The 12,745-nt window shown below is 32.8% G+C and overlaps 1 protein-coding gene across 6 annotated transcripts in view; it reads left to right on the top strand.

Moving 5' to 3' along the window:
* Positions 1 to 12,745, top strand: part of LOC115234779 (broad-complex core protein-like) — a 38,449-nt gene that overhangs the window by 7,331 nt on the left and 18,373 nt on the right. Inside the window, exon 6 of one of the 6 annotated variants that reach the window (XM_029806102.1) lies at positions 5,313 to 5,654. The exons of 3 other annotated variants lie outside the window; for them this stretch is intronic. In XM_029806102.1, coding sequence (XP_029661962.1) covers positions 5,313 to 5,650 — 338 coding nt within the window. In that variant the 3' untranslated portion in view covers positions 5,651 to 5,654. Of the gene's footprint in view, positions 1 to 1,812; positions 2,201 to 5,312; positions 5,655 to 6,266; positions 9,340 to 12,745 lie in introns of those variants that run through there. 2 more of the 6 variants (XM_029806105.1, XM_029806103.1) reach the window with 2 other exon arrangements.

Genomic DNA, 12,745 nt, shown 5'->3' on the forward strand with positions numbered 1-12,745 from the left:
AGTAGTATTTGTTATTCAATTATTTCACGTCGAACGTAATTGCGAATTTCGTTTGTATGCTTTTCGAATCGGGATTTTTCCGTGATCTCAGCATCTTTATAAATATAAGAATCGAATATGCGTGAAACTGACAAAGTATAGCGATCATTATTTTATCGCGAGATATACTTTCGCCTAATCTCGTCAAATATGAACTAATAATTTTGAAATAGTCAGATGGTGGTGGTACTCTGGTGACAGTGGCATGCGTGCAATCTTTTCTTAATATTTGATAACTTGAAACCAATTCTTTTCCTCCTTGTATGATGTAACAAACTCTATATGGTAAACATGGGTGCGTGTGGGAAGTACGGCGATCGGGTTGAATCGATACTCTTCCGAAATCCGTTATTTTCTGTCATTATTGTTTGCTTTAGAAAGATTGATATTGACATGTTTTCGCATGATTATGCGAGAAATCCAAGTTCAAAGATAATGTAAAATAAGATTACGTCGGCAGATGCAATGTTCCGCACACATCAAAGTTCATATTTTATTTTATTTTATTTTAAATTATTTATTTTATTTTAAATTGTCTAAATTTATATCAATAACTTTTTGTATTTATATAATGCACATTCACGAGAACAGATGAATTTATCTCTTTTTTTATAAAAAAGAAAGATCAGATGAATCTTATGTAACATGATAAAAGAAAAAAGTTTGAAATTTATTTATATTATCATCTAGATCAATTTTAAATTTCTTATAAATTTCACTAATATAAATGTTTAAAAAGGATTATTATGTTTCTTCAATTTAGTAGAATCTTTTTCGCCATTATTAATTAATCATACAGATATATTCGAATTAAAATAATTCGGTTGTAATCACGAGCGATAAAAATTTTACGAAAATGCATAAATCAAAATCAATAACGGATTTCGGAAAACTGTCGACGTCCGATATGACATTTTCCTTGAGAATCTCACGTGTCTAAGAATTGTGGGGGAATATTTCTTGACCAGACTCGAAATTCTTTGGTTGCCAATATGTATACAAATTATTTTTATCATTGTTTCTGTTATATTAGAGAAACAATCTCGATGAAAAGGTCAGATGAAACGATCGAAAGATTGGTCAAGAAAACGAAGTTCCTCGGAAGTGCTATGTATTATAATCCACATGTGTTCACGTGGATTCGTTTCTTCACATGTCCACGTGTTAACCGAAAGGAAAGCTACTGTTATGCTCCATAACGAACCCCGTAATCAGTCCAAGCATGTGTAAACAGTCGAACAGATCAATATACAGGGGAGTATCAAAAGAAAAAAAAAAAAAGCGTGATCTCTTCCCTGAAGAGGGGAATCATTGGAACGATGCAAAAGCCCGCACATTGAAACTAGCACATGACAACGTTATCATATACACGTCACAACTCGCGCGATGTAAAAAAAAAAAAAAAAAAAACAACGACCGCGGTGAGAAATGGGGCCGATGGTATGTCAAGTCAGCCGATGACACACGCTGTAGACACAGCTTTTTTAGCGCCTGCTACTGCTGCTGATGTGATTGTGGGATTATTGTGGTTGGTGCTGGGGGTCGATGCTGCTGCTGCTGCTGCTGCTGTCGCGGTTTGTTGTTGTTATCCGGGGGATTATGTACACAGACAGGTCTTATTTTTTGTTGTTGTTGTATAACTATATATTTAACTAATGGTTGCCTCTGCATGCCCCTACCGCGCCTACTACCTTTTAAAAAAACTGACTAACCCGACACAGCCCGACAGTGCATTGTGTTTGTTGTTGGCCACAACACTGTGTTTCTCTCCAGGAGGGTTTACGTACGTATCTGGTCAACCGCATAGCCTCAGCAAAGCAAACGGCCACGGGAAAGTGTGCGTGCACTGCAAGCAGCGCGGCATGGTAACGTCACGCGGCAAGCTCAGGCAAACCCGCTTCAAATGCTGGCCCTGCAATGCCTGTTTGTGCCGCTGGCCATGCTTCGTCGATTATCACAAAATGCGCTCGATCCCTCATATTCCGCCCCCCTAGCACCAACCCCCTCGTCGTAGCGCCTCGCCGGCAACGAGAAAGGACTGACGTTCCGTCCGCCCCGCGATCGGGCCAAGCGCGATGAAAATCGGTATAAAAGAGACATCCTCGATATAGTTTCACTTCACCGAGAGAGAAAGAGAGAGAGAGAGAGAAAGAAAGAGAGAGGGAGGGGAAAAGAGCTTCGATTAGCTTTGTATGTTCACGCGATGCACGCGAGTCTCGTGCTTCTTTTATGCAGGTGGAATGTAACTCCGTATATGTAATATTGCATATAGAACTGAGCCACTGGGGATTGGCATATTTAATAGGGAACGATTTAGTAACGAACATTTGTTATAAAATTTTATCTAGACATTTATTTTAATTAGAAATTTACAGTGAGATTGTTATATTACATCGCAGCGAGTTCGTATTGCATCAATTACATTACAAATAATTTTTTTTTCTTTTCTTTTCTTTTTTTTTCCAAAACATTTTTGAACGCGATGACAATTTTTTTCAAAATAGAGATTTTTAATTCGCAGGAATTAAATTGCATCTTCGTCGACATTAAACAGAGGATACAATATTCCGGCTTTTAAAATATATTTATTAATAGTTTATCCACGCATAATTTGCCTTTTTGCATAATCTGCATCCCATCTTTCACGTTAGATAATATATATTCTATACAAAATGTTTGCCGAGCTAATTAGATTTAATTTGCGATGCGATTATAAATGTAATAATATTAGAATTAGTCCTCTAATTTATATGATGAAGATAAAACGTTGCGTACTTATTAATTATTTTGTTAATTACGTAACATCTTCATAAACATTCCGTGCGCGTTAACGCGATATATACATATATATTGTTATTTATATTACTAAAAGCTATGAACATGTTGCTTGCGATAATGATCGCATTGATAACACGACTTTGAACGAACCATGATATTTGACGCTGTGCTGTAAGTTACATGAAATTACTGTTTCACTCGCTCGAGAGTGCAGTCGAAATTAATTTGACATTATTCCTATATCCAAAATATATATAAACATGCAAGAGAAGCGATAAATAATTACGTAATTACGAAATAAAACGGTAGCACAATTTCGGTCAAATAATGTAAATGATTAAAAACTGATATAATAATAATGTTATGATATAAGAAATAAAATGTGAATTATTAAAAGATTATTAATTTATTATTTTTTCTATATTTATATTATTATGAGAAAATATTAATAAATCTCTCTTTGTCTCTCTCTCTTTCTCTCTGCATTTTATTTTGCGAGAATTTGACCATAATTGTCACTGTTACATATGTCATTTAATATTGAGACATTACGAATTTGGGAAAAAATACAACGAATTATAAATGACACAATTTATAGCGAAGTAAGATCAATTTAATTTCGACTTTTTTCGTAAGACTGTTATCTTTAGCCTTATCAATAAAAATATTGATTATTCGTCAGTTTTATCAGTCACGTGCACCGTGCGGATATCCGTTATTTATTCAGAGTCTTCTACAGAATAACGTTACCGTAAAGATCTGTAACCGGTTCATTAAGAAAATGTTAAGTACAAAGAATAGAGTAACTTTCTACCCGTTAGGAAAGATTAAGGCAGCTATCACGATTTAATTTCTTACATTTGTAGCATAGTCTCCAAACTTATACACAGTATGTAACAAATGTAATATCTTCCAAATTAATTTGGTGCATTATATTCTTTACATATAGTTCCGTAGATCTCTTAATAGGATAGGTCTGGAATTTCATATTAATATCGTTTATTTGATTTTAAGACAAATCACATACTCTAGAGTATAATCATTTGCAATATTATAAATTACTATAGACTGATATTTTCATTACACAACAATTATTATTTTTATCATTTACGTGAAGTTTAAAGAGCGAACGAATTTGGAATATTTTCTGTCATTATTTTCTTTCTATCTCTCTTTAAAATTCTAATCCATTGTAGTCATAGAAAATATTTGAAGCGGACATTTATTTTAATTAAGAAATAATATACTCCATTATAATAATCTCTTGACATAGATAATAAAACAACATTTCGTAATTTTATACAGGAGCTTAAAGAAATGTTTCTAGAAAATCTTTCTCTTTCTTAAGGATCAAGTTTTGAAAATATTTAATTCGAAAGTTTTTTACGTTTTGAAAAATTAATGCGCAAGCATAGAAAATGAGGCAGCTTTTCAAAACAATCAAAATAATTATTAAAGCAATTTGTGAAATAAACAGACGAGAACAGACGAAGCAACATATTAATAAAAGTATTATACAAGTTATATTCTCAAGAAATTTATGCTTAAAATCCATGTTATTAAACGGTTCGATTAAAATCGTGAGGAATGGATTCTTTTTTGATATTTTTGATCGCCTGGGGGTTTAACGAGCTTCTGATCCTTTCTTCAATGGTGTCGTGTGTCTTCTATTTTCTCTGTCTGATCTGATTAGGCTTGCTCTACTAGCTTGCGCTTGTTACGCACTTTGTAGAAAAAGGGCGTGTAGGATTGACGAGGAGAGATGAGACATGATATTGCCATCTTGCAGATATTTGAAAGCACTTTTTATTTTGTTTTATCTTTTTTATTTCTCTTTTACAAAAATTATATTACTTACGTACAATAAAATATTTTTTTATATAATATATTAAGTCATCTATTAAGTATATATTCTAATACAAATATATACCTACATTTGTATTTATAAATGAAATTATTTTATTTATAAGTAAAAAGAAATTTCCCAATATTAATTAAATATTTTTGTGTTTGGAAATTCATTATATAACAATGGGATATATATTTTCGATATATATAAAATAAAGAAATATTATTTTCAGAAAGTAGATGCTAAATAAAAACAAATTCAGATTTTATTCACCGAAAAATCTACAAATAATTTTTTTCTGTACAATAAAAGATAGTGAAATATTATTTTTAAATAACAAATTTTAAAAGATTATTATCGAAAGTCTACAGCTCGACAACATAGACTTTGCCAAGTGCTTTCAAGTCTTTAAGACAGTCGCAATGGCGGTGGAATTTTTCTCTTCGACAATCAGCCAGGCAATTTTTCGCGGAATAGGTATTAGAGCCCTAGCTTTCTCGAACGGAACACGGTGGTTGTCGACGAAGGGCACGAGACGCGTTATCAATTAGCCCTCGATTTGGCTCCAGACGAATTCGCGCGTGCGCGCCGGCACTCGTGGCTAACAATGCGTGGTGACGTTGTGTGTTTGTTGTTTTCTTTGTAGAGCGAGCCGCGGGAGACGCCGCCGCGGGTGGCGACGACGACGACGCCGACGCCGTTTCTGCCAGCGGCGTCGCCGAGCTCGTCCCGGACGACGATTACGGTCAGTCCGGCGCTGCGGCGGACGCCGGCCTCTTGTTTCGCTGTAGAATTTGTTGGAAGGGTTTCAAGCACCCGATGTCGTTGACACTGCACAAGGATTTGCACACAGGCCAGACCAGGTGCCCGATTTGTCAGCGCATCTTCAGTCGAAGTTACGACATGAAGGCACACTTGCTGCGCATCCACAAGCGTCAACACACGTTCAGTGTGTTCGATGCAAAATCGAACTTTCGAAAGTGATGATGACTCTCTTCTCCCCCCCCCGGGCTTCTTTTTCAATTTTTTCGATCGTTCCTTCACGTCAGTTTTATGTGAAATATCTCATTGTTGCGAGAAAATATTATAATGACAGATTTCTTGCGGTACTTAGCCGATATTAACAGACGTATTCTAAGAGTACTTGAGGAAAAAAAATGAAAGTTAAACAAGATATAAATAAATTTCAACATAGCGCAAATAATACAATATACGAGGATATATTACCTAGTTCCAAATGGAATTTAACGGAAGCTTAATTCTTAATCTGATATGTTTGTTGTCAAACACACACTTCGCACGACCGATGATATCATACAATATTAAACATATAACGTCAGTAATTGAGAATGAAAGGACAAGCGAGAGATGTATCTTATTCATTATAAAACGGAGAATAAAATTATGCTTAAGAAAGAAAAAAGTTAAATAGGTTTACTTGTCTGGCCAAAAATTCTTATGGGCCACAACAGTATTAACATATCAGACCAAATGACAGTATTTCAATGAAATTGTGCAAAAACTAATTCTCGTATCAAATATACAGAGCATTCACGGACATATACGCAGTATAATGGTGTGAAATGTATATCTGTTGTAGAGTCATTAAAAGATTTGGTAATCTACCTAACTAGATGTCCACTGTCTACTAAATACCTAGGACATACTCTGGGAGATGAGCATCATGATAGATCTCCGAGTCGGATTACATCATCGAATATGTCACATCATAAGTTTAAAAAAAAGAAAGGTCCGGCTACACGAGTAAGGCAACCCTGTAAAAAATGTCAGGAGAATAATGACACGTCATTAAAACCTGTTGTAACAACATTCTGTAATGACTGCGTTGATAAGCCTCACTTATGTCTGCGTTGCTTCAATATAATACATCGTATTACGACCGATGATTGAAGTTTCTTCACATAATCTCTTTACAAGAGCAAATATTCCATGATTCGCTGGCGCATATATTTCAGGAAATCTTTTTAGGTTTCAATATTTATTAAATATTTATCAAATATTTTTTATTTTTCAATTATTGATTTTATGAATGCAAATATTTATATACATATATCCATATTTGGTATCAACAGTATAATTACTACAGTAGCGAATATATTAATGTCGAAAATGAAGATGTTTTGAAATAATAATTCCATTGATCTTATGGCGAAGAAAAATTTATTTTAGATTGATCGAAAAGTCTGATAATTAAATACATCTTGATGAAACTCTTTGTATACAAGAAAGACACACGAAGATAGGATCAGTGTTGGCCGAGGTTGAAAACTACGTAGTGTTGCATAAGTATTGCGAAAAATTTAAAGAATTTTGAAAATATTGTTTATGTTATTATTTATGAAAACCAATTATTAAAAATGAATTATTAAAAGCTTTTATTTTAATGTTATTTTATTTTTACGTTATAAGAGCTTGAAAGATCTTGCCAAATTAAATTTAACGGTGTATATAAAATCGAAGTATTACTTATGGAACACTCTTTACGAATGGAAAAATCTGTATCGACTTAAACGTGCCATGAAATAGAGATATGATATTAAGGATGTAACGAATTTTATTATTTTATAGGTTTTTAGTTAGTTGCTTTTATAGATAAAGAGCCTCTCGTCATTTAAAACTGCAAGACTGTTAAATACGTAATTAATACGTGTAAAATACGAATATTTTGTTGTCTATCATTATCAAGAATTTCACGAATTCTTATTGGTTTTATATACCTACTAATCTGTATTCTCGCTGCACATTTAGCCCTAAACGTGACTTTATTTTTGAGATTCAATATGTGTGACTATTAAGCATTTAACGTAAATATGTAATATATTTGTCCTATTTAGCTCTAGATGTGTAATGAGAGAATAAAAACTATATTTTATAACCATATTTGAAAAACATACTCATGACTCGAGCAAATGCGCGAATATCACAGATATTATTAATAAACCTTACATTACAATTGCTTGGAATGAATGCATTGTGTACGTATGTTTGTCGAAGTGTTGCTGTGTCATATGTTATTCCACGTGCATCTATAATGATTGTGCGTCGCGCGTTCCAAGGTGTTTATTAGTACGTTTAGTAAGCATTATTTACATGTTTCATGAATTCTATAATACGACTTATTTGCGCGTTACCGCACTTTTGATGACATTACTCGATATCATTTTTTTAATAAAAATATTACAAAAAACAATTGTCATGTTCCTTGTATCAGAGTAATAAGCAAAACTATTGTAAATCTGTCATATTAATGACGATTGGAATAGTAGGATGCGACGAGTGACAAATTAAGGAAAATAAAAATCCGCAGATTGCTCAAAACGATACGAATTGCCGTTAGAATTCCAAGATGTTACAATCTCGTACGGAAGAATATATGTCCCTTTATATTAGGTCACAACAGAAATAGAACTTCGCATGAATCTCGGTATCCGCAAGCTTTTTGACATTTCGACACTCCCAACAAAATTCTCCTTTTCGTTTCTGGCTGGAAGCTTCATTGAACATGCTTATGGGGACTATACCTACTTACATTAGTTATGAATTTTTAACACAAAATATCCCGATTGTATCGATGTACGGTACACATACTCGACACAGAATGCGTTGGCGAGTATAATATATAAAGGGCCGACCCGGTAATATACATATAATTAGAAACAAAAATTTTTCGAACATATTTTAATTTAATTGTTTCTCATTTTTCATAAATTCAAGAGTATTTTGAATGAATCACGATGCTATCATAAACTATTGATTATAATCAGAAGATCTTTTTTGAAATTTTTTTAGAGAAACAATTCTTTTTTTAAAGATCGAGGCATTGAATAAATTTATTTTATAATTCGACAATTTAAATGCGATAAATTAATTTGTTGCAAGATGTATGTAGTTATATTCGATGAGTCTCTCTCTTGTAATATCGATTCTTTCAAAAGTTTATTTGGTATAGATGTATATAGTTCAGGATAATTTAATTTTATATATTAATAATATTTTACATATCAAAAATTTTTGAAAGATGGGTCGTCCCTCTTATTTTTTCAAAAGTGTCCCTGACGGCCTGAGACCAAACTTTCATCTATCTAAACACACACCTGTATGCGATATCTATTTCAATCAAATAAGCTTTGGAAGTTTTGCATAATCTTTATATATCTAAAAATATTTCAGAATGCAGAATCTTTAAATATTTTCGTTTAAAATTTTTTTATTACACATATATTATGATCTCTAGAATAATATGTGATATTGTTTAACAAAATTTTGATAAATGATTTATGTATTATATATTATTATTACTGGAATAATTTGCTCTTTTCATCTTTTTCAATAATTTCATTGTTTTAAATATCATTTTAAATCATCATCTTCTCTCCAAAATTTTAAAAAGACTTATTTTTGTCGATGGAAAATTCACATATCAGTATGTGATTATTGTTATTATTTCCACATTCCGATCTAGTATTTTATCTGTCATATATGCGTTATCATATAATTTTCTCGCATAATCTCAAATACAAGAAGGAATTTATCGATGCCGGTGTGTGCTTATCGGGGTTGTCTCACTATCGTATATCTTCGCTGAGAGAAATAACAATAACCGACACATCAAAACAACCGAAACCGCGAATTGACGAAGCACATAAAAAAAACAAGAAAATATAAGAAAAAGAACATGTCCTCGCGCGCACGACGAAACTATTACATAAAAGTATGAGACCGTGTGTGTATGGGAAACACTTTGGATTGTGTGCGCAGAATCAGAGCACAATTACGGGAAGCATCAACCGCAACCGCAACAACAACAGCAACAGCAACAACAGCATGCGAGCTCCGTTCTCGACGGGGCCAGGCGCAGGTCTAAGCTGCACTACATGGTGGAAAGCGGTCGCTGGGTGTGCGATGTCTGCGGGCGAACCTACAATCGTGGCGATTCCCTAGCCCACCATCGCAGTATACACAGGGGTGATACGATCTGTCCGATCTGTCAGAGTTGTATTTATAGGTCTTGAGATTCTCGATATCTCTAGGATTCACGAAATTTGGTACCCTGATATCCAGATATAGTGTACCGATGGATTATTTCTTTCCACATGCCAATCATGCCCAAATCTTTTCTCGCGAGAGATTTTCGTTGTTTCATTTTTCACTCGATGATATCAATCGAATGCATTCAAGCACAATATTCTTCATTCCATAAATAACGATATACATAATAACTATATACTCAACTATTTAGTATTATCGACTATTATTTTGATGGTTTTATATTTTAATCAATTTTTATACTGCATGCATTTGAAAAAAAAAAAACTCAATTTTTTTACTATTTTTGTTATCGTGTAAGATTATAATTCTATTGCTTTTTGAATACAAGAATCTTCTCATCGTCTTCTATCTTTAATAACTGATAGTCATATAATGCAAAGTGTTCAATTTTTGTGATAAGTACTCACTTATTTTTTTTATGTATGAGGTCTAACACGAAAAAAGGCGAGAATGACGAAATAAGATCGCTTTAAAAGAAAGGATAGCTTTATTTGATTTTTTTTTTAAATTTTCTAAGCAAAGAGAAAATTACAAGTACGATCTCCTTCCTTTTTTTCGAATCTCTCGTATATGGATCATATCCTGCAAAAAGAACCAACATTAGTAAACTTTTAGTATCAATATTCGTGGCGTGACTGAGTAGCCCGTGTATTAAGGCTCTTATTCGATAAAAAGAGATAAAGGCTCGATCGCTTTTTGCAGAATTTTATCCGCATTCTTCCACACATGAGAGAAATTAATATGTGTACATAATAAAATACATATATATGTAACGAGTATAAGATAGGATAAAGACTGTCCTTCTCTTTCTTCGGCAAACGAAGCTTGCAATGCGTGTACTTAAATATAACAGAAATGTTATATACCTTGTCCTATCGAAATTAGAGAATAATCATGTTAAGCTTTATCGAGCGATCTCGATTAACTGCACAAAGGGGAATTACTGTGCTATTATAATCATTACACTTGGCGAAAACAGAATATCGTGAATATCCGTAAATGCATTATCAACGAACAGTCTATACGAAGCTTCGTTTAGTCTTTCACTTGTGCACAATTTATTTAAGAGATGGCAGCTTTTTCCCGCTTCCTCAAAATAGCACAAAATTTATCCACTAAACGTAATTTATGTACAATATTTGCGAGATACGATTATTATACGTTGATGTCATATGTATAAAATGTGTATAAAAGCTGTCATTTATGTGGATGCCACGTTTCTGTCTCAGCGCGAAACTTAGACAATCGTCGATCACAGTCGGATCGATCGATCTTATCGTTGTATTTAATTGATGTGACTTGTCTCTTGATAATAACTTGTAAAGGCGTCGATATAAACAGGGAATAGATTCATGTCAGAGTTTAATTGTACAGAGTTTAATTGCAACACGTACTCTTTGACAATCATATGACGTGCAATTTCTCTCAAATTGTACGCGATAGCAATGATTGACGTACAGTTGACGTATTTTTAATAAACCTGATATATCCCGTTACTATTATTTTTTTTTTTTTTTTACATATCTTGTACTATAATATATATATTCTATTGCGGAAATAGTTTACTTTGATTCAGAAATTAGTGTTCTAGTAAAGATCGACACAGAATATATAAATAATTCTTTTCAAAATACCACCATACATAAGACCAATCTCGAAAATCCTACCAGAACAAATAAGCTGCTTTCGATCGCCGTTCGGATTTTATTTAAGTTTTCCGTCTATCTAAGAGTGATTTACAGCGTTAGAGAATTTCATTAATTTGCAGGATGAAAAATTGATGTCATAGTCAAAATACCGTATTATATGTAAATTATGACGTAGCTGTAGAATATGTAAGAAATGCGAAGTGCCGGGTTATACATTTCTTTTGTACTTTGCATTCTGGAAATAAAGCCATGATTCGAAAACCGTACGTGTGTCCTTTGGGCCGCGAAAAGTGCATCATTTTCTCACCGCATGAAACAATCGAACACTTTTCGGAATCTTCCGAAAATCTTCGATAAACAGATGCACTAAGATTTCGATATAACGTATAAACAAATACCCGATAGAACGTAATTCCTATTTTGCGATATAAATTTTAATTTAAATTAAGAGAGAGATTAACTCACTCGAGCATCCAAATATATATGATACTTGTAATAACTATACATTATATTATATATAAATTTCGTGGTATATTTTTATATATTTAACATATAATTTATGGGTGAAAAAAGAAAAAATTTTAATAAGAAAATTTTATTGCAGAATATTGAAAAAGGATAACAAAATCTTTGATGAAATTTATTGTAACAAAAAATTTAACACAATTCTTAGCAATATAAATGTCTTATCATAGAATGTACTTAAATATACTTTTATACATAATTTCAGAAATTTAGCAAACATGTAGTACTTTATATAAACGAATGTCATAATTTATAAATTGTCATTCCTCCCGCATGACACGTCGCCTTAATGTGCCAAAATATAGTCGCGTATGCGATCACGTTTGATTAATAGTGATCCAAAGGAATACATATGATTGTCGGTTCACTGCAAAAAATAAAAATATAAAAAAATATGCGAGTAGCAGTATATCTCGTGCCATAAATTTTGGGCCCGATATTCGTTTGCCAAATCACGATTTACGAATTAAATCTCGCCCGAATTATGTCTATGTGTGTTGTGCATGAAAATATTGAACATTTTGTATATTTGTATTTGTTCTGTTCCCGTTTTCTTTCGCTATTGTTCATATTATGCCGTTATATTCACAGTAGCATGGCTGCTCCGAGAATATTATAATTACTGCGTGTGTTGCCATTCTCATGATTGCTGTCTCTCTCTCTATCTTTCTCTCTCTTGCTCCTGTTTGTAAGTCTCATCGTGTGCGTTGCCTTTCTTCTTTTTTTTTTTTTTTTTTTTTTTTTTTTTTTTTTTTTTTTTTTTTTTTTCTTGCTGAAAAAACAGTTGAAAAAGAACGTGTTTTATTTCATAGATTTTTTTTTTTTTTTTATAATA

Source organism: Formica exsecta, unplaced genomic scaffold, assembly GCF_003651465.1.
Source record: "Formica exsecta isolate Colony F162 unplaced genomic scaffold, ASM365146v1 scaffold207, whole genome shotgun sequence".
In the NCBI taxonomy this organism is placed as follows: Eukaryota; Metazoa; Arthropoda; class Insecta; order Hymenoptera; family Formicidae; genus Formica; species Formica exsecta.